Here is a 23,382-nt window from a genome sequence, read left to right on the forward strand (position 1 = left end):
TGCTTAAATCATTGTTAAGATTAAGGATGTAAAAATATTTCAAATTAGATTATGTTTATGCCAGTTAAGCATTGAGTGGAAGAGACATTATATGTAACTTTGCACAGACGCAGTTAAGTATGAAAGAATGTAATGTTTTTCATTAAAGTTCAATCTTGCAAAAGGTAAAGTAAATACATCTTAAGGAAGATAAACAACAGACTGAGTAGAAAGAAAAGTACATTTTTTAAATTTAAAAAATAAAAAGAAAAAGAAAAACCTATCCTAAGAGCTACTTAATTTTGAGGACGAGCTTGTCTTTTGCTGGAGCCTTGGTGGATTGGGCAGGTGTTGTTGTTGAGGATGCTGGGCCTTTACCCTTGGAATTCTCCTTGGCAGGAATGGTGAAAGTTGCCAAAACCAACTCTTGGCTTTGGGAGACCACCCCTCCCTCTGAGGAATCCTTGGGTGCAGCTGGAGGCTTTGTGGTTTCAGCTACGCCAGCTTGCTCTGCCCCTTTTAGAGGACTGTTGGGAGGAGGAAGGTCCTTGGCAGGTATCTCCTAGATGGAGCTTGGATCTTTGGGGGCAGCGTCATCTTGGGAGATTGAGGGGTCTAGTGCTCAGATTGCAGGGGGATAGTAGACATTATCTACTTTCCTAAGTGCCGAGGAGGCCTCAACCCCAGCCGGGTAGAGGGCCTCATTCCACACTTGGAGGTAGTATGTTCTACACACCCCCAAGACCTCAACCAACACAAGGGGGGGGTTCTAGGCTGGCACCGTGGCTTGGTGGTCATTCCCCTTCTCCACTAGCGGTTCTTCACTTGAGGACCTTGTATGAGTAGTTTTGGCTGCTTTGGCCCCCTTTTAAAGCTCAGCTTCCTTGGGGAGATGGCATTTTCCTTCTTCCAACACCTCCTTACCCTTCGAATCCCTCTTCCTCTTCTTGTCAGCAGGGTCGGGTTGGAGAGCTTGGGTGGATGGAGGAGTGGGAGGCTTAGTCTAGGTTGCCTTTCCTGGCACATTGCCTCCAGCAGCTCGTGAAGGCTTGATCTTGTTTTTCACTATAGCACCATGGCGTTTAGGATAGTGGGATCTTCTTGGGAATGGCTTACTTAGGTTGGAGGAAGATGGCTAAAGTCACCAGCTAGGGCTTTATGGGATTAGGGCTGGTTGAAGACCTCGAAGTCGTCCTCAGAGTCTGAAACTTCAACCACTTCTTCTTCTTCTTTTATTGCTAGTTGGGAGGGAGTTGCTTCCTCCTCGGCTGTGAAATGGAAGGGTAGCTCTACTTGTTGTGCACCTTCCAGAACTAGGCCTGGATTAAGGAAACCCGGTACGGCGACATTTATCAAACGTAGACGTCGGTCTTTGACCTTGATCATGCACTTGGGCGCCTGGAAGCTAGATGATATCAGATCGTAGCCGAGGATGAGATGAGCTGCTCTTAGTTGCCCGTCCATGTGGACAAAGACCTCAGCCTTGAGTACTTTGTCCAAATTTGGTTGGTTGACAAGGTTTAGGTTCAGGACAGTAGAGTGCTTATCTGCAAAATCATTAGAAACAGAAAAACACTGTTAAGAAAGCAACACAAATCAGAGGAAAAATAAATTACAAGTACAAATAGAAGAAATGAGCACGGAAGATATTGGTAAGAAAAAAAGGGGTGTTATTAGAACAATAAACCTGGACCTAAAAACCCCACCTGGTGTCCATTCTCTCGCCGGACAGTAAAGACCATCGTGCCACTCCCCTAAGACAATTAAGTAATCCTTATTCATGCTTTTGTTGGACTCAAGGAGGCACGAAATAAGTCTGACCTCAGGAACCCTAGTTTTTAGGTAGTACCCCTACCATTTTAAATTGTGACGGCTGTAAATCCAATTGACGTCGTGGTGGGTGAAGTTCATGCTTATCTTCTTATTGAGGGTGTCTACACTACCTAAGATCCTAAACATATTGGGGGCACACTAGGTGGGGGGAAAGCCTATGAGCTATTAGATAATCTCTAGTAACTCTACCCATAGGGATTATCATCACTCCCTCTATAAAGGCAATCATAGGGATTACTACTTCTCCATTCTGCCTCACGATATGCCACTCCCCCTATTTGTAATACCTAATAAAGACCCTTGGTAGGATTCGATAAATGAGCTTTAAAGCTCTCTATGCCCTCTGGGGTGTCTACTAGATAAGCAAATCTACCCATATGAAAGGAAAATTAAAGGTACTAAGGAGATGAGGTGAAATTAGACTAGCTAAGGAAGAGAGAGCTCTAAATAAAAAGAAAGACAAAAGAGACCAAAGAGAAGAAAGAAGGAAGAAATTGCTAGAGACAACTTATGGGAGAGAAGAAAGGATCCTCAGACTAGCTCTTAAATTTTGAGAGTGCAAAAAGTGAGGTAGTTGAAGCTTTTGAGCAATATATATATGAGAGAGAAAAGCAAGCGGGAAAACTCCCGCTCAAGTTCCCATAAAATCTCCAGCCGTTGGATCTGCATCACACCGCAGAATGTGGGGAACATGGAGCTGCGAAAATTAATTGCAAACGCATCCTGGATGCCGAAACGTCAGGAGCGTGCTTCTAGATAGTTGAAAAGATACCTGCACAGATAGAGGTGATGTGAAAGAAGAGCCGAGTGATTGTTATAATATTGAAATTCTCCTTTTTTCCGAGGAGAAAAAGAAGGGAAATTCAAGGGGCTATTGTAGAGAGAGAAGGCTCAGGAATGTATATTGGGTCGGGGCCTTATTCAAGGACATTTAGTAATTCAAAGACAAGTAGACGTTAGGGAATAAGTACAAATTGGTGAATTATGGAAAGTTTTGGCGATGAGGGTCAAGGAGAGTAGTCCGAGGAGGAATGCCTTAACGGCTTAGCGAAGCAGAGGTCAGAAGGTTTGATCTGTTATCAAGAGCAACACTTTGGATGATCCTAATGGTAAGGATAAACACCAGGAGGGAATAAGACAAAGGAAAGCTAAGAAATATCTAAGAGAAAGCTACTACCACCGCATTAAAGGCTCTGCAGCTAACCCTCTGGCTACATTAATGTGGAGGTGATACCTGAACAGTAATATTCAACCTTACAACTACTTCCAAAGACTTCAAGAAGATGCTGATGGGACAAGGATCAAAGCAAGCAACTTGGCTTACATGTGGAGGGTGAAGATGAAGCAAAGGAAAGGAATATAAGGAAGAAAGACACCATTATACAGGGGATATTAGAGAATCTATAAACAAAAATACTGTAGCAACAAGAATTGAAATTGTAATCAAATCTAAAAGAAATATATTCGAGAACTATTCTCCTCAGACTTTGCTAAGGAAGGATTTCTTTGTATAAAGCCTGTTTTTCTTTACCATCTTACTATCTTTATTCAATTAGGAGCATTGTTCAATTCATTGAAACCTAATTTTTAGCTCACTCTCTACAAATTTATTGTGTTGGACTCTTTGGGCCTTAATCCTATTATCTCTTGGACTTAGGATCCAGAACCCGCCCCTACAAAAATATTGACGTGACATTTTTAAATACCTAGGTAAAATTTTTTTAATAATATTTTAATGGCCACATCAGCAAGTAAAACACTCTATTTGCCACATATGCATTTTTTGTTACTGGTTGACAGCAAGGGCCAAAAATGGAAATGGTTTTTCATTTTTAGGGACTAAGATAAGCGCAAAATCAATTTATGAACCAAAATGAGAATATGCCCAAAATTAGGAGTGGCAATTTGTGTTCGCGTGTCAGGTTCATGTCGTGTCAACTCATGACTATCCAACTATATAGGTCAACACTAATCTAACATGTTTATTAAACGAGTCAAGATTTCTCAACCCTAATATAACTCATTTATTAAAAAAGTAAGTCATATCAACCTGTTTATTAAATTTTATTAACAAAAAAAAAAATAGTATTAACCAAATTAGTATGAATTATGAAAAACCAAAAAAAAAAAAAATTAATATAAAACTAATAAGTAATTGCATAATTAATAATCATTCAAAACTAAAGCATATCTTAATATCACAAATAATCAATCATAATATGTCAAAGAAAATAAACCATAACAACTAATAAGTTTATATACCCAAGGTTTCAAGGGTATATTGGTAAAATGTCATTTAATTAAACGAGTCAAACATGTCAAATGAATTCCATGGATTGGATACTAATTCAACTCGTTTATTAAACAAGTCATTCGTGTCAACCCGAATATGATACTGACCCATTAAGCCTCAACTCATAACTTGCTAATTTCATATTGTGTCGTGTCGAGTTTGCGAGTCATGTCCAATTTTACCACCCCTACCCAAAATATAGGCACTAAAAATGTATTTTGCACCTATAAAATACTTCATATATAATTTCACGTGAAAACTAAACAATATAAAATATTTTCTAACTTGTTTCAGAATCATCACATCAATCAAAGGGAAATGAGTCAATTTTCCAAAAACAAAGTCATTTTCCAAAAATGTGTGTGTGTGTGTGTTTTGTTTTTTTATTCTGACCTGCTCTTGATTTTCTCCCCTTCACACAAATAACACCCACTAGAATTCTTGTTATTTTCTCAAATTACATAGCTACCACAATTCCTAAAACTTCTTTATTCATCTCTTAAATGCTTACCAACCCCAATTGATGTAGTAGGTGAAATGTTTGCTGAATTCATTTGATTCCATAATGAATTCAGTAAGACAATAAGATTATGTAGTACCTTCACATATTGTCAGTTTTCTTCTTAATATATATATTTGTGATAGGTATGTAACTTGAGAAAATAAAAAACAAAAATACATATGTGTGTGTTTCCTCCAAGTATTATGAAATTTTCGTAGGGAAAAACATTTCTTCGGCCATAGTAGTACTATCCTACTCTCTCCTACCCTTAACCTATCAAATAAAGTAGTAGACTACATGTCTTAATGAATAAAAATCTATTAGATGTTAATTAACCCCACCTGAAGTGACAGACATACTATATTTGTATTTGAGGTAAGCCTTGATGAAGGGCTCCAATTCACCATCCATTACAGAAGCAATATCCGAGGTCTCAAATCCTGTCCTAACATCTTTGACAAGTTTGTATGGATGAAATACGTAGTTCCTTATTTGCTGGCCCCACTCAGCCTTTACCGCATCTCCTCTTATTTCCTTGATTTCAGATGCTCGTTGCTCCTCAGCTATGACTAGCAACTTGGCTTTCAACCTGCTCAGAGCCTTGATCTTGTTTGCTAGTTGGGATCTCTCTTCTGCATTGTAGTCAAGAGAAAGTAAATGCTGTCAATTTTAGATAGAAACAAGTGCTCAAGTCTAGGAGGCAGTGGAGGTGACATGATTGCTCAAAAGATTTGACATAACAAAAAAGAAATTATTTATAGTGCATAATTTCCATACACTTGTGTCAAAACTGAGGAAAGGCTAGCCACACGGCCCACACCTACGCTTACATCCCAAAAAGACTAGTCAAATTACAATTAAGGTTCTCTACAATCACTTATATAGCCCAGTATGACCTAAAAAACACCCAAAGTCGTGTGTCACGCTCATGACCCAAGAAAAGGGCATACACCTCAGGACTGATCAAATTATAATTGAGACTCCTAATAATTACTTATACTCCCAGTTTGACCTAATAAACCCCCCCAATGTGGGGCTAAGCATGTGCCTGCACAACACAAGTTTGATTGAAATGTGCAAACATGCCATTTTCCAATTTTAAAGTCAACATAGCTGAACTGGGTGCTCAAAGATACAAATTCTAGAGTTGTTTAAAAAATCAATTATGTTAATTCAAAAATTTGCCTCATTCTTGCCATTGATGGTTGCACACTATGTGAGTGGTGCATTTTACAGAAATACATGCTCTAGCAGACGCATCACATCGCAGAAAATAGTGCCTGGTGGCACGGATGGTGATAATTATAACAAGTTGTTATCTCCACAGTAAAGCCAACGGAATTATCTACTTGAACAAGGCATCTCAAAACCTCTTTTTTAAGTTTCAACCAATTTTTTAGTCTAAGCACAGCCTTCACTAGACTAATCAAAGTGGTATTCTCTTCTTCGCCTCCCCCCTAAGAAGCATGGACAAGCATACTAAGACTGACACAAGTGGTAAAGAAGAGAATACCATACAACACAAAAATAAATAAATTTTATACTCAAGTGGTAAAGAAGACCTGTGCAGCGAAGAGTAACGCCAGTGGGGATGTGAGTAATCCGCACAGCTGTTTCAACCTTATTTACATTCTGACCTCCTTTTCCACCTGCCCTAGAAAAACTGATTTCCAGGTCCTCCTCAGGTATTTCAACATTCATCGACTCTTCAGGAAGAAGAGGCATGACTTCAACACCAGAGAAGCTTGTCTGCAGATAATTTCAAAATAAAAAATACAGTGGAAAACATCTGATAATTTCCAGAGAGAGATAGATATCTTTCATTCAGAACTCGAAGATCAAGGTTAGATTAGGTTGCTTGGTAAATACATTGCACAACTATGAATAAGACTAGTTTAAACCTGATGGACAACCCAAGTGTTCAATATCGGCATTGCATCCACAAATCCTAAGACCCTGAACACTATAAACACCAGAACATTTAGGACTGGTAACCTTAACTTACAGCACTTAAGGAAAATTTGCTTTACCAAGTTTTTACCGTTTGTGCAATCACTTTAGTAGTGCTTATATAAAAAGGATCTCCTAAATGTTACTTTTTTATTTTTTGGAACGTGTTGGAGATAAATGGGTCTCCAACATATTACAATGGGTTGCACGTGAACTTTCTTGGCAATTTCCTCTTTTTTAATTATTTGAATTTTTTATTTTGGTCATAAAGCAGGACTAACCCATTAATTCATTTCAAAGATCTGACTAGAAAACATCCACCAAGCAAATAAAGGTATGGATATGTAGTAAGTGTCTTGTTCGATGTTATATTTTTTTAACCCTCTTCAATTGAAAGAGCAAGGATTGTTTCAGATTGAAAATCAATTATCTTTTCTGATGACCAGAAAATCATTTTTGTTAGCTACCCCGAAAATCAGGCCATGAATGGACCAGGTTTCATTCCAATGACAATTGCGATGGTGGCCAAAATTGGCCCCTTCTTTTTTTCTTTTTTTTGAGAAACAAAAATTGCCCTGTCTAACATCACATCTGGAGCATTCTTTCTTAATTTTTTTTGCATATAAAATCAGATTTTACCCATACTTATATTTATCCAAAAGAGTTTAAAGTTACCTGGCGAAGACCTTTGGCATTAAAAGGAGATTGTCGCACAATCCGGTGTGTTCCTTTCTCTCCAGACAAATAACCATAAGCATAACAACCTTCAACTTCAATTGTAGCTGACTTAATCCCAGCTTCCTCTCCAGAGGATTTCTCAACCACTCTTGTTTTGTATTTCTGTTTCTCTCCCCACCTCACATACATCCTAAGAAGCATGTCAGCCCAATCCTGCACTGGAAATTATCAAAAAAAATTTACACAAATGGGGTAAGGAAAACTTAAGTTCATCATCAAGTCATCAACGTTCACGCATAACTAGGTAACCACTAATTGCATGCAAAGTGCCAACCATTATACTATAAGTCCTAACAAACAATTAGATGAGCTACCACTGACTGAAAAGTTCCTATAAAATATTACAGGTGGAAATTTTTTATATTGTTGTCACATTAGAGAACCAGTAGGTCCAATGGTCTGGGCATTCTAAATGGGAATTCAATTCAGCCAAAAATTCTGGTTGTATAAACAAGGAAATCACTAATCAAATAATAACCAACAGAAGGAATATTTTCTTCCTGTATAGTGTAAATAGAAAAAAGATTAAAGAGAGATTGAGACATGGAAAAGTATATCCATAGCATATGAAACGTTGTGCCCGATCATGCCAAATTAGCATTCATACAATTATTGGGATTATTTTCAATATTTGAGCACATTAGAAGCCCTAGGCACACTACATTAATTCAAAACATGTATGCAGTCCTAGTAATGCCCGAATAAGTTTGAATATATATTACCTATGATCCCTGAAACTCTCAAGTCATCATAATAAAAAAACTGCAACAACTCCGTGTATGGGTAAGACACATAATTCCAGCATTCTTGTTTTTGAATTTTTTTTTTTTTTTTTTTTCTTTCTGTTATTCGCATCTCACAGACCATGGGTTAGATTTTGCATTTCCTAGCAATTCAGGATTTAGATGTCATTAAAACTCTAGGAAAAAAATTATAATATATAATGGAAGTAATTTTATGTTCCAATACAAAGAGGGTTGGTGAAATCTACAAAAAAAAAGTCAGTCATTTGACAATCTGCCTATTTAACATTACATTTATATACAAAGAGGGTTGGTGAAACTTACAAAAAAAAAAAAAAAGTAAGTCATTTGACCATCTGCCTATTTAACATTACATTTAACCAGCAAAGTGCTAGATGGTTATAGTTCATAATAGCTGGACCGGTCTGAAATCACTCCTGCCAGCACTAAATGCCCATTGCATACATCACAATAACCATATGCTCAGTAGAAGAGTCCCTAGTTTACAGACCCCCAATGATCTCATTCTACATTTCTAAGGCAAATATTATAGCATCAAGTGGATAGTCCAGTCTAGATGGATAGTACAGTCAAAGTATTCCATAGATTGGATGGCAAAAACTAGTTTATAATATTATCGAAAGTAGGCAAGCCTATTTTATGCCCATAATCGGATGGTCAGAATGGTAACGTAATGATCAGCCCCCTAATTCACTTTGTATAATAGGCAGGATTCTCAATTTTTTACTAGCTCCAAGCAATACTCTTATTGGGTGGGAAATAAACAGGGGCAAGACAATCTCAGCTGATTTTTTTTTTTTTTTTTTTAATTTCAGATGGTGAGGTCTGAAATCTTCAAATATCCTAGGGAGGGCACCCAATTCACTAGTGACAAAAGAAAAAATCCTACTGCAAAAAATGCATTTTGCCTCTCATCTAATTTTCATATACATGGGATATGCTTATGGAGGAGCATCAGAGCCAGGTAGGATTTTTTTTTTTTTTTTTTTGGTGGCTTTCTTAAGTTTACCATTGGGGATGGGCTTAGGAAAGATTCTGGCACGATCTTTGGTGCAATGACTCTAGCGTCACGGTATGTTCTCAGAATTGTGTAGTGTCAGTAAAAAGAATGCATCTGTTGCCTCTTGCTTGAGAGGTAGGCGCACTTGGATTCTCATTTTCGTAGGCCCTTTCAAGATAGGGAGTTGGAAGCAATAGATAGTCTCTCTGACATGTTGTATTCTCACCTACCTCAAGGATATGGTGATGACCAACTTTCTTGGAGAGAGTCAAAGGTTCAAGGTACACTCTTTTTATGAGCATCTTAGAGGATCTAAATAAGTTCAATTTCTCCTTGGAAGAGCATTTGGTGTGTAAAGGTTCCTCATAAGGTAGCTTTATTTGTTTGGCCGGCAGCACTGGGTAAAATTATTTGATAGTGAATAATCTTTGTAAACACTCATTTTGAATGTTGATTGGTTCTGTATGTGTGAAAGAATTGAGAGTTTGTTAACCATCTTCTAGTGTACTGCCCTTTGGCCATGGACTTGTGGTCCTTTCTGTGCTCTTTGGCGTCTCCTGGGTCAGGCCAAAAACTGTGCTTATGTTACTGGAGTGTTGGCAATGAACCTTCCATCATCCTTGGCACTTGAAAAATTGGAAGGCTACTTCTTTGTATGTATTGTGGACCATTTGGAGGGAGAGGAACAGAAGGACCTTTGATGGCATTTATTTGTTTTTCATAAAGGACCTTTGATGGTTTTTAGAGTAGGTCAAATGATTTTGAGATCACTGTGTAGATGACCTTTTTGGGCAGTATCCAACCATCTTATTTAGATTTTCTAGACCTAAATTTGAGGGTGTAATTGTTTAGGAGTAGGCCAATCCACAACTTGAGTGTTTGACTTACTTCCTCTCTTGAATAAACGTATTTTTACTTATCAGAAGAAAATGTGATGCAGGACATGTGGCCCTAGACTACTTGCAAAACCTTTTTTTTGATAAGTAGACTGACTACTTGCAAAACTTGAACACCAGAAGGGTAAACAGGCCAACCACAAATCACAAAAGATTCCTACTTGATTCCCTAGGAAGAACATTGACTCATTTTTTCTAGGAATGTAGCAATTCTAGTGATTTGATTTCATGTGAAGTTTGATTCTATGTTTAGAACTTTAGCAAGCTTAAGGACTATAAGTACCAACAATAAAGAGTCACTCACATTCATCTTGTTGATTAATAATATTTATGAAGTAAGACACATTTAGGATATCTATTTTCTGTGTGCTTGTTGTAGACTTAGGGTTAGGAGAATTTGTAAATTACAGCTTAGCACTTTAGAAAGACAGATTAGGATTCAACAATGGCTATGGTTTTAGTAGGAAAACAAAAGATCTGATTTAGGGTTGCAAAAGAGGTAAGAAGAAACAAACATCAAATTTGTCTACAAGCTATGAATAGTGCACTTAATAATTTTATTAATAAACTCCTTCTATTTGAATGCGTTGAACACAAATATATATATATATATATATATATATATATATATATATGCTCTTTCTTGAATTAGTAGCATTAAGATTCCTAGTTTGACTAGTAAACTGAAAACCTAATAAAAGACTAACTAAAACCTAAAGAAAATAAAACCTAAGATACTTAAGATCTCCTAGAAAATTCAAGACTCAATTAAAGTACCAAAATACCCATTAATCGTGGGAATCACAAAATAGAAACTCAAATAAAAAATTGTTTTAGCCCTTAAAGACTCATACTTAGACCTTTAAAACCACATAACTCTTACTTTGATGAAAATCAAGGAGCTGGTCATGCTGATCATACACGTGGAAATGGAGTTGAATTTGCACATGACCCTTTGTCACTTCCTAGTGGCCCAATTACAAGACTTAGAGCTAAACATTTCAAGAAAGCACTAAATGGGCTAGTCCAAGAGAATTGGGCTGATTCTGAAAAGACCAAGGTGGGCTCAAATAATAATCAAGGCTTAGTCCATGTCATCAAAGCACTTGAGAGAGGCAAATTAATCTAGTCATTTACCTTGTTTGACTGCCTTTAAAGGTCCAAGAATCCAAAAAAAACGTGGGAACTTGTTTTGCTTAATTTTTGTGCTGTTTTCAAAGCTGTAATTATGACTTGCCTATTCTTGGAGGGTTGTTCCAGGTATGTAGATGGGTAGTACGAATTTTAAAGATCAATTTTGGTTTTCAGAAAAACTATTCTCCTTGTGAGGTCTTGTGTTCCTCTTGGTTCTTAAAAGAACTCTTGAACTTATCAAGTTAATCTTGTGGCGTTCAATCAACCAAACTTATCACCTTGATTCTTGAGAGTTTCTTAGGAATTCTTGGTGTGGCGTTTTCAATCCAACGTAGTCTTGGTGTTTCATCTGATTAGATGACGGGTCAAGGCTCAACAAATCTTATCTAACGATCTTGGGGTTCCAAACCATCATTGTTATCGGGTTTCATCACAATTGTTGGTGGAAATCATATCATTTGGTATCAGAGCTTTGGTTCTAAGATAAGTTTGCCTATCTTTTTATTTTCATTCTATTTCCTGTTTCTTGCACCAAAAAAAAAAAGAAAAAAAAAAACGAAACAAAAAAAAAAAAAAAAAAAAACGAAAAAAAGAAAAGAAAAGAAAATTTCTCAATCTTGTTCCTTACCTTATTCAAGTTCTTGACCTTTTTGATGAGTTTTGGTTGTTTATCATTCTAAATTACTGCTGGATTATTTTGAATTAGTTTCTTGAAGTTCGATTAAGAACTAAAGAAGATACAAAAGAGTGGAAAAAGGCAAGAGTGTGTGAGACCATAAGAGGGTAAAAGCCGTTTAGAGTGAAAACACGAGTGCGAGTGTATCAATTCTTGAGTGAAACACGTGAGGGAGGGCCTGTGAGGATTCTAACCTTGTTTTGTAGATTTTAAACATGGCCAACAATCAAGAAGAAGACACAACTGAAGAACTTCGACAACATCAGAACCTCCAAATGCAAGCACTGCTAGGGGAGATGAGGCGTATGTTGAGGGCTGAAATTGAACCTATTCATGAGAGATTGGATAGGGTAGAAGCGGGAACTCCTAGAGGCCAGCAACATGACATCCACAACAAGCAGCAAGGTGGGCGTGTTCCATGGCGGAATGTTGAGGAAGAGGCGGAGTCGTAGGAGGTTGATGAGCCATATGGGAACCGAGGCAGGTTTGAGCGTGGGTATGGGAATAGAGAAGCTAGGATGGGTAGGCCTAGGAGGGATAATGATTTAGGAAACATAAAGATTAAAATCCCATCTTTTCAAGGCAAAAATGATCCTGAAGTTTATTTGGAGTAGGAAACTAAAATGGAGATGGTGTTTGATTGTCACAACTATTCGGAGATAAAGAAGGTTAAGTTGGCTGCAATTGAATTTACTGATTATGCCATTGTGTGGTGGGATCAATTATTGATTAATAGGAGGAGGAATAGAGAGCCACCCGTAGACACTTGGGAGGAGATGAAAATGCTTATGAGGAAGCGTTTTGTACCCAAGCACTATTATAGGGGACTGTATCAAAAGTTGCAAAGGTTAACTCAAGGTTCCAAGAGTGTGGATGAGTATTACAAGGAGATGGAGGTAGCTATGATCCGGGCTAATGTAGAAGAGGACCGGGAAGCCACAATGGCTAGGTTCTTGCACGGTTTAAATCGTGAGATTGCGGATATAGTTGAGATGCAGCACTATGTTGAATTGACGGGTATGGTGCATCAAGCCATAAAGGTGGAGGAGCAATTCAAACGAAAGGGATTGGCGAGGAGGGGACAACCTATGACCAGTCAGTGGACGACAGCTCCAAAAAGGGACGAGCAGCTGCAAAATAAGCCAAAATTTGAACCATCTAAGAGTGCCAACTCAAAGACCGCCACTACTTTAGGTAACACCGAGGCTTCGAGTTCTAAAACCCGTGATATTAAGTGTTTTAAATGTCAGGGGCGGGGATACATAGCCAGCCAGTGTGTAAACAAAAGGGTGATGGTGATAAATGCTTAAGGCGAGCTTGAGTCGAAGAATGAGGAAGAAGTAGAAAATGTTGACATGCCATCTTTGGAGGATGCCGATGATGAGCAAAATGATGTGGCTGGAGATTTATTAGTAACAAGGCGAGTCCTCAATGTGCAGGTTAAGGAGGAAGAAAGTAACCAAAGGGAGAACTTGTTTCATACTCGGTGCTTTGTAAATAACAAAGTTTGCAGTGTCATTATCGATGGAGGAAGCTGCACAAACGTAGCCAACACTTATTTGGTGGAAAAATTGGCCTTAACTACCTTGAAACATCCTCAACCTTACCGGCTTCAGTGGCTGAATGAATGTGGCGAAATCAAGGTGACAAGACAAGTGTTGGTGGCATTATCCATTGGCAAATATGAGGATGAGGTGCTATGTGATGTGGTTCCCATGCATGCATGCCATTTATTGTTGAGAAGACCATGGCAGTATGATCGGAGGGTTAAGCATGATGGATTCACAAATAAGTATTCTTTCACTCTTAAAGGGCAACCCATTACTCTTGTGCCATTAACTCCAAAATGTCGGGGAGGACCAATTAAAGTTACGAAGATCAAATGAAAAGAAAAAGGAAAAAGAAAGGAAGGCCGAAATTGAAAAAAAAGAGTTTAAAAAAAAAAAAAAAAAAAAACATTTATCAGAGTGAAAAAGAAAGAGAGATGATTTCGGCCATAATGAGAGCAGGAGAGGAAAAATTCAATTACATTGCAAAAAAAAGTGAGATCAAGAGAGCATTATTTTCACACCAGCCCCTTGTTGTACTCCTGTACAAGGAGGCTCTTTTATGTACTAATGATTTTGTCGGAACTTTGCCAAGCAATGTTGTTTCTCTTTTGTAGGAGTTTGAAGATGTCCTTCCCGAAGAGGTACCTCATGGTTTACCTCCAATTCGAGAGATTGAACATCAAATTGATTTCATACCTGGTGCATCAATTCCAAACCGACCTGCTTATAGGAGTAATCTCGAGGAGACCAAGGAACTTCAGAGACAAGTAGGTGAATTATTGGAGAAGGGATATGTGCGTGAAAGCATGAGTCCTTGTGCGGTCCTAGTGTTATTAGTCCCTAAGAAGGATGGAACACGGAGGATGTGTGTTAACTGCCGAGCCATCAACAACACAACCGTAAAATATCGTCATCCCATTCCGAGATTAGATGATATGCTGGATGAATTGCATGGTTCTTGTATCTTTGCAAAAATTGATCTTAAGAGTGGTTACCATCAGATTAGGATGAAGGAAGGTGATGAATGGAAAACTGCTTTTAAGACTAAATATGGTTTGTATGAGTGGTTAGTGATGCCTTTCGGCTTAACTAATGCTCCAAGCACTTTTATGCGTTTGATGAACCATGTTCTGCGTGCATTTATTGGTAGATTTGTAGTTGTGTATTTTGATGATATCCTAATTTATAGCAAAAATTTGGAAGAACATGTAATGCATTTGAAATCTGTTTTGGAAATTCTAAGGAAAGAAAGATTGTTTGCTAACCTCAAAAAGTGCACCTTTTGTACGGATAAGCTTGTGTTTCTTGGTTTTGTTATTAGTAAAAGAGGAATTGAGGTAGACGAGGAAAAGGTGAAGGCAATCCAAGAGTGGCCAACGCCTACAACAATCAGCCAAGTGAGGAGTTTCCATGGCCTAGCTAGTTTCTATAGACGGTTTGTGCGTGATTTTAGTAGCTTAGCCGCCCCTCTTACTGAAGTCATCAAGAAAAATGTGCCATTTAAGTGGGGGAAAGAACAAGAAAAGGCATTTAATCAAATCAAAGAAAAGTTAACTAATGCACCTTTGCTTGTTTTACCTAACTTTGCTAAAACTTTTGAAATTGAGTGTGATGCTTCAGGAATAGGTATTGGAGCTGTTTTGATGCAAGAAGGCCGTCCAGTTGCTTATTTCAGTGAAAAGTTGGGTGGGGCAGCCCTAAATTACCCCACTTATGATAAGGAGATGTATGCCTTGGTAAGGGCTTTGGAAAATTGGCATCACTACCTATGGCCAAAGGAATTTGTGATTCACACAGACCATGAATCTTTGAAGCATTTGAAAGGACAGCAAACGTTGAACAAACGCCATGCCAAGTGGGTGGAATTCATTGAAACATTTCCTTATGTGATCAAATACAAGCAAGGTAAGGAAAATGTGGTGGCTGATGCATTGTCCCGAAGGTATGCTTTACTTTCCATTTTAGATACAAAAATGCTTGGCTTTGAATACATTAAGGATGCGTATGCACAAGATTCTGATTTTGGTGATGTGTTCAATGCATGTGAAAAAGTGGCATTTGGTAAGTTTTATAGGCATGATGGATTTTTGTTTTGGGAGAATAAACTGTGTGCCTAGGTGTTCTTTGCGTGAATTGCTTGTGAGAGAAGCTCATGGTGGTGGTTTGATGGGTCATTTTAGTGTAGCTAAGACTTTAGGAATTTTGCATGATCATTTTTTTTGGCCTCATAAGAAACGTGATGTGGAAAGAATCTGTGAGAAGTGTATCACGTGTAAACAGGCTAAGTCTAAGTTGAAACCCCATGGTTTGTACACCCTTTTGCCAATACCTAATGAACCTTGGACTGATATTTCTATGAATTTTGTTTTAGGTTTACCTAGGACTAAGAGGGGGAGAGATTCAGTTTTTGTGGTGGTAGATAGATTTTCCAAGATGGCACACTTCATTGCATGTCACAAAACTGATGATGCATCACATATAGCTGATTTATTCTTCAAAGAAATTGTTAGGATACATGGTATGCCTAGGACCATCGTTTCTGATAGAGATGCAAAGTTTTTGAGTTACTTTTGGAAGACTTTGTGGGGAAAGTTGAGAACCAAGTTGTTGTTTTCTACTACTTGTCATCCACAAACGGATGGTCAAACTGAAGTAGTAAATAGAACTTTGTCTTCTTTATTGCGTGCTATCATTAAAAAGAACTTGAAAACATGGGAAGATTGTTTGCCACATGTTGAATTTGCTTACAATAGAAGTATACATTCTGCATCTAAGTTTTCACCATTTGAAATTGTTTATGGTTTTAACCCATTGTCACCTTTGGATTTAACTTCTCTACCTTTGAGTGAACGTGAGAACTTAGATGGCAAAAAGAAAGCAGAATTTGTAAAGATGATTCATGAAAAGGCACGGCTGAACATCGAAAGGAGGACTCAATAATATGTCCATCAAGCCAACAAGGGACGCAAGAAGGTAGTGTTTGAACCAGGAGATTGGGTTTGGTTGCACTTCAGGAATGATCGTTTTCTAGAAAAACGGCGTTCAATACTCCTACCACGGGGTGATGGACCATTTCAAGTAGTGGAGCGCATCAATGATAATGCCTACAAGCTTGACTTACCAGGTGAGTATGGTGTTAGTGCAAGCTTTAATGTTGCTGATTTGTCTCCTTTTGATGTAGGTGATGATTTGAGGACAAATCATTCTCAAGAGGGGGAGAATGATGCAAATCAAGGAGCTGGTCATGCTGATCATACACGTGGAAATGGAGTTGAATTTGCACATGACCCTTTGTCACTTCCTAGTGACCCAATTACAAGACTTAGAGCTAAACATTTCAAGGAAGCACTAAATGGGCTAGTCCAAGAGAATTGGGCTGATTCTGAAAAGACCAAGGTGGGCTCAAATAATAATCAAGGCTTAGTCCATGTCATCAAAGCACTTGAGAGAGGCAAATTAATCTAGTCATTTACCTTGTTTGATCGCCTTTAAAGGTCCAAGAATCCAAAAAAAACGTGGGAACTTGTTTTGCTTAATTTTTGTGCCGTTTTCAAAGCCGTAATTATGACTTGCCTATTCTTGGAGGGTTGTTCCAGGTATGTAGATGGGTAGTACGAATTTTAAAGATCAATTTTGGTTTTCGAAAAACTATTCTCCTTGTGAGGTCTTGTGTTCCTCTTGGTTCTTAAAAGAACTCTTGAACTTATCAAGTTAATCTTGTGGCGTTCAATCAACCAAACTTATCACCTTGATTCTTGAGAGTTTCTTAGGAATTCTTGGTGTGGCGTTTTCAATCCAACGTAGTCTTGGTGTTTCATCTGATTAGATGACGGGTCAAGGCTCAACAAATCTTATCTAACGATCTTGGGGTTCCAAACCATCATTGTTATCGGGTTTCATCACAATTATTGGTGGAGTTCATATCATACTTCATTTGGACTTCACACTTGGACCCCATAAACTAACTCTTGAATAGACTAATTTGCAAAGTAATAGCAAATTAATTTTGCATGGCTGTATCAATAGTAGCATAAATAGTGCGCATTAACAGTACCACAAGAAAGAAAAGAAAGGAGAAAGGTCACACTAAGGCACACAAGCCTTTCACAACCAAATAATCAATTCTTATTATTCAAATGCATCTATCTTATTTGAGTACAATGACACTTATATAAACTCTAAATCTTAAATTTTGTAAATATAACCAGAACTCCTACTTTGGCTAGTAAACAAACTCTTTTCTTTTTAGAAACAAGGATATCCAGAGCTCTTCAAGTACCTGACTCTTGACTTGGGTATGTGTAGTCCCCCATCCCACATACACTAGGTTATTACAAGGAGGATTCCCTTGGTGGTGGCTCTAAGATGCTGGCTAGAAGTTTCAAAACCATGAGGCCTTGAGAACCATTGACCCAACCCCTTGGCGTCAACAAACTTCAAATTTAAATAAATAAGAACAAGAACATAAAAGCTGATGAATGAAATTAAACTCATCCTATCAATAAAATAAACCCAAGGCCCACAATTATAACATACAACTGACAATTATAGAATTATGAAAATACCCTTGATCTAGAAAAAAAAAAAACCAAATAAAACACTAATAACCTCATTAACTACCACAATCACTTATTCTTGAGTTCTGCCTTAATCTCAGGCTTCCAAGAAGATAGTTTTTCTCCAATTATGCAATTACTGACAATTTATGTTTCTCTCATGTTACCTTGTGGGTAAAAGGTTTTTCACTAGTGAATTCTAGGGTTCAAGCAGTTTTAGGCATTGGTACAGTCATTCCAACACTTCCATCATATTTCAAATTTGAACTAAGAAGGAAAACAATTCGGTTACCTTTTTATGTAGAACAAATATTACCTGAGCATCAGTACCTCCAGCACCAGCTGTGATAGAGATAACAGCACCTTCTCTGTCATAAGGACCAGAAAGAAGTTCTGTCAACTCATATCGATCCAATGCCTTGTTCAATTCTTTGATGAGACTGGCAGCCTCTTCAAGAAGTCCAGTATCTGTGGAGTCCATCTCCTCAGTTAGCTTAACAATTGTTTCTGCCTCTTCAACCTGCATTCAATTTATCTTGGTCAATATGCTCTACAATGTCTGATGAAAAATAACATAGATCTTAGAAGTTCACTACATCAATCAGATCCAAAAGCACATGCACAGCATGAAACATGAGTAGTTAGTTTGGCCATGTGTCAAGTGCTTCTCCAAAGTTGAGTAGCCCTTTTTTTAGCCAACTTGGTCAACAACTAGTTCAACCTGAAAACAAATACCAGAGGACACTTCCACATTTCCAACTAAGATGGCACCCCATTCATCCAACCAGAACATGATTTTTACATTAACTATGTGGTCTGACCAGGCTAGTCAACTTGGCACCCAGGAAGAAAATTTTTGAGAGGGCTTTGCTGTAAACAAATCCATAGCTTGGTCCAGACCAGGTTCATAACTAAAACGCCTTCTCTTAATTATAACAGTCTGTGAAGATATATCACCCCCTATATCACATCACCCACCAAAGATGAGTAAAAAAAACCATCAAGAATACAAACAGCTAATCAAGTGTCAATCTCAATCTTCTCCTTTCCTTTGACAGGTTGCAAGATAAAAATAACGAGCATATTAACAAGTCAATCTAACAATTATGGATTCCTGCATACTATGAACTTATGTAGATGAGTGACATAATGAAATAATACATCAAAATACCAGGCTTCATGATCAATCTAGGGTTTTGAAAGCAACTGCAATACGAAATCCTGGACAGTAACAGAAAACTGATGTACCTGGGTTTTGAACTCAGAAAGCAATTTTATCTTATCTTTGACATCAGTTAGGGCTGAAAGGGTTTCTTGAGCTTTATCTCGATCATCCCAAAGAGAGCTATCAGCTGCTTTCAACTCCAAAGCTGCAAGTTCTTTTTGTAATTGCTGCAGACCAGAAGAGGCTCTAATATCTTCAACACGTGCTGAGGTAATCTCTACATCCCTCCTCAGGGAATAAAAATCTGCTAGGAACACCAGAGCAGTTACAACAGTGTTACCAACTCATCAAAAATTCAACTTAAGAAGGAGTTTAAAGAAGCAGCACAAAGCCTTGGCTTTTAGGGTAATTCCATGTGCCAAAGGTCTGCAAAGTCATGAAAAAATTATTCTAAATCATTCTAGACACAAATCACTCCAAAATTATTAGATTTTCAAAGTTGTTTATAATGCTAATACAAAAGGTGTAAATTATTTTTTTTGATGAATGGTGTAAATTATTAACCAAGACAAGAAGTGAGCATACATTTGAGTACCAAAATCTACTGATGAATGGGTACAAGAAGTTGAAAGAGAGAGGAAATTGTTAACTAAAGTAACAAAAAATTGCCACAGGGTCATGTCAACACCAAGTAGTAAGTGAATCACACGAGGCAAATCCAAACAAATTATTTCAAATCTTTGACCTACGTTTGAAGCATATAAGAGTATTCAGGGTGGATTAATCAATAACTCTAGAGTTCAATCGACATCAGATAATTGTTTGATCTGCAATGTCAAAGGGAACTAATCATTTGAAAACTTAGGCCACAAGAGTCTAGATGTATCTTAGAAAATATTACTTTTATCTTTCACAATTTTTCTGCTAACAAATCAGATGATCCTTCAATAAAGAAAACATGACAAGCATTTCTAGACGTGTTAACAATTCACTACTCCTATGGCCTGTTTGGATGCGGGGGGGACGGCGGGGGCGTGGCGGGGCGGAGACTAGACTTGGCTAAAAATAAGCTAATTTTGTGCTAAATCTACTCTACTCTCCCTCAATCCAAACGGACCATCAGTTCAACTTTAAGAAGTCTAAAACACGCGGAAGCAAAATTATATCTAAACTAAACATTATTTCCTGTCCATTAAATAAAAATAAATACCCAATTTATGTACTGTCAAACAGAAGAGTGGCAGTGTAGTTATAAATTCTAATAAACCATCTGACAAATTCAAAACTGAAAAGTGAATATAAAACCAAATTCATATAAACACAACTAACCTTGCATTGCCCATTCTCTTGCATCAGCATCAACCCCAACACTCAACTGGCTCTCTGGTGTTGCAAATAAAACTATGGCAAAATCCAAATAACAACTGACTGAGTGAAATAAAGCCATTCTAGAATTCATTCTCAAAGTACATAACAAATAAAAATTAATTATATGGATTAGAAAATACATGTGGCCGACCTTGACTAATCAATTGGGATCCATACCCAACCCCAAAATTTTGGAATTAATGCTTGGTTGTATGTGGCCAACACTGACTAATCTATGGAGAATCAATAGCCGAACCCAAAATTTTGGAACTAAAACTTGGTTATCATTGTCGTTGTTATGTATTAGAGACAAAAGCATTAGATTTTCAAATGATAACACAATTGTGAAAGAGCATATTATAAATAAACGTCACACTACCTTCACAATTAAAATTTTACTTACTATATTAAAGAAGCTCGATAGTTTATCAATTACCACACAAAAAAAGTATTGAGAGAAAGAGTCCCATTGATAAAAAAATAATAATAATAAATAAATAAATAAAAGCAAGAATAACATGAACCCCATGAAGCTTTATCTGAGAGAGACTATTTATTCCTCTCACAATGAACAGTACAAAATAGGACAACCCCAGAATGGTTTAAGAAGAATTGTACAAAACCCACAAAGCACTTACAGAAAAGTTGAGAAAAAAACATAGCCAACAACACAAACACACCAAAAAAGGACTTGGAATTCACTTACCAAAAGGAGGAAAGCGAGAACTAGTTGTAGTAGTAACATTGGTGAAGAAAGCGAAGTTGAGAGTGGGTTTATGTGGTGGAAGTAGTGGAGACAATGGTAGTTGATGACAGTAGTTTGAGAGTTTGGAGGGTTTGAGATTGAGAGCAGTACTTGAGCTGTTCAGAGCTCCCAGGAGACTACAACAACTCTCCATGCGATGGCTTTTGTTTTGTGGCCTTCCTGTCTTATGGTATCTGATCTCTTAACCACGAACAAAGGCTAAGAAAATAAATAAAAAGGAAAGCAAAATTGACTGCCTGTAGTTTTGTGACTCATCATTTTATTTTATTTTTTTTATTTCTAACAAATAACTAGAATAACTTTGTAGATAAATAAGGCATCCTGATTTTTTTAAAGCAGTATATCTGAAGATACTAAAGAGATATTTGTAAAGTAGTTTGAGATAAGATTTTTGTAATTTGAGATGATTTTTGTAATTTTTTGAAATACGTGCGGGTAAAAAGTCAGCGAAAACGCGCGTAATGTCGTTTAAAACTATAAAAATGCGAGCCAACTTAGAGACCAAACAGGCCCTAAGGGCCTAAGTTATCAAAACTCATAACTAAGTTATCAAAACACATGGGACCCAAATAAATTTTTTTGTTTGGCTTGATTTTCACATTGTGTTTCCATCACTCAAAACTCACAAATTTTGAGTTAGAGTGATGGAAATAAGAAACAATAAATAGGTGTTTTCAGTTATTGAGAATTGAGTTTCAGTGGCATTTTTGTAAAATTAAGCAAAGAATGGAACCCACCCGTATGACTTGTCCCATCAAGCAACCCCTTCTTCTCTTTATCTCGTTCTCCTTCTTCATTTTTTTTTCTTTTACCCAGAGCTCTCTCTTCTCACTAACCAAGAGCTCTCCTCTTTTTGTGGCATCAAAGAGAGAGCAAGACCAGAGATCTAATCTTCGCCGCCGATAGGGGTCGAAGCTTACCCGCAGATCGAAGCTTACCAAGATCTCAAGATCGCCGAATCATGAGCCTGTGCAGAGATGGCCGAGTTTGGGTCTTCGATCTAAGGATTTGGGTTTGGGTTTTTTGTCGTGGTTGTGGTGGTTCGAGGCTTGGGCCGTGGTGGAGCTTGTTCACTTGGATTTTTTGGTGAAGGTTTTGGTTTTGGTCGAGGGCCGTTGGTAGGTTTGGATTTTTTATTTATTCGGATTTTTTGGTGGAGGTTGTGGTTGTGTCGAGGGCTATTGGTGGCGGTGGTTGTGGTTGTGGATTTCGGGTTTGCCGTTGGTGGTGGTGGAGCTTGGTTGATGGTGGTGGATGAAGGGTTTGCTATTGGTGGTAGTGGAGCCGAGTTTCGTGTAGCCGGGTTTAAAGAGAAGAAAAGAAAAGGGACGCGGGTAGCAACCGTATTCTTCTGTGTAGTGTAAGTGGCTGGGTCCATCATTTTGGCAAAAAGTGGAGTTAAAAACTAAGATACATGACTGAGTTTTGTGACCAAACAAAAGTGTTGGATTTTTTGAGTAATAGGGGAGTTTGGGTTATGAGTTATGGGTTTTGAGTTTGAGTTATGAAAACTGAGTGAGTCCTAAACCAAACGAGCCCTAAATAATTTTCAACTGACCATGTAAATTGAGAGAGTGAGAGACTTTTTTATTTGCTGGAAATGAAATGATAGGATCTAGGGAGAAATAGAGAGGGCAGATTAGCTATTGCATATCCAGGGTACATTTCTCAGTATTAGTGTATGGTTCCACTACTGGTTTTTGTGGTAGTATCCAGGGGGCCTCTCCACATGTAAACTTTTTTTTATTTTTACTTTCAACTTTGAGTTTTATTTTTACTTTTTTTTTTTTAATTCAATGGCAAAAATTGCTTTTAATCACAACCCTTGATAGCTATTACATCAAGTACAATACTATAAGTAATGCCTCTGATCTTGGCCTCTAGTTTTGATAAGGATTGAGACAGGAGATATGCTATTAGGATATTAGCTCATATGGATGAGGGAGGTGTAATAAGAGCTAAAAGCCAAATTGATGAGGGTATTTTTGGTAAGAATATTGGGACCCATAGAATAAACAAAGCCCATCAGGAAAAAGCTAACGGTTCCTATAGAACCGTCAGAGCAAGAATCGACAGTTTCCCTTGAAAACCAACGACCCTGCGGATGAATTAGCAACAAAGCTGATGGGCACGTCCCCTTGAAAAACTAACAGAAGACCTTTAACCGATGGAATAGCACGCCGACGAATCCTACATGGCCTATACGCAAACT

General features: G+C 37.7%; 1 protein-coding gene and 1 pseudogene across 5 annotated transcripts; one reads left to right on the forward strand and one right to left on the reverse strand.

Annotated features, from left to right (window-relative positions):
* Positions 1–205: 205 nt before the first annotated feature.
* On the reverse strand, positions 206–21,382 carry LOC142607724 (peptide chain release factor PrfB1, chloroplastic-like). 5 transcript variants are annotated; one of them, XM_075779325.1, is made up of 8 exons: positions 21,111–21,355; positions 20,366–20,437; positions 19,120–19,340; positions 18,164–18,391; positions 7,233–7,448; positions 6,170–6,356; positions 4,949–5,239; positions 206–1,526 (listed from the first exon to the last, which is right to left on the reverse strand). In XM_075779325.1, exons 1-8 carry the CDS (start codon positions 21,301–21,303, stop codon positions 1,144–1,146), a joined length of 1,791 nt encoding a protein of 596 aa, XP_075635440.1. In that variant the 5' UTR covers positions 21,304–21,355; the 3' UTR covers positions 206–1,143. The 5 variants fall into 5 exon arrangements, with proteins under 5 accessions (XP_075635440.1, XP_075635439.1, XP_075635438.1 ...); XM_075779324.1 differs by having other exon boundaries at positions 18,188–18,391; positions 20,366–20,464; XM_075779323.1 differs by having other exon boundaries at positions 20,366–20,464.
* On the forward strand, positions 12,374–16,780 carry LOC142607160 (uncharacterized; annotated as a pseudogene).
* Positions 21,383–23,382: the final 2,000 nt, after the last annotated feature.

This window comes from Castanea sativa, chromosome 8, assembly GCF_040712315.1.
Source record: "Castanea sativa cultivar Marrone di Chiusa Pesio chromosome 8, ASM4071231v1".
In the NCBI taxonomy this organism is placed as follows: Eukaryota; Viridiplantae; Streptophyta; class Magnoliopsida; order Fagales; family Fagaceae; genus Castanea; species Castanea sativa.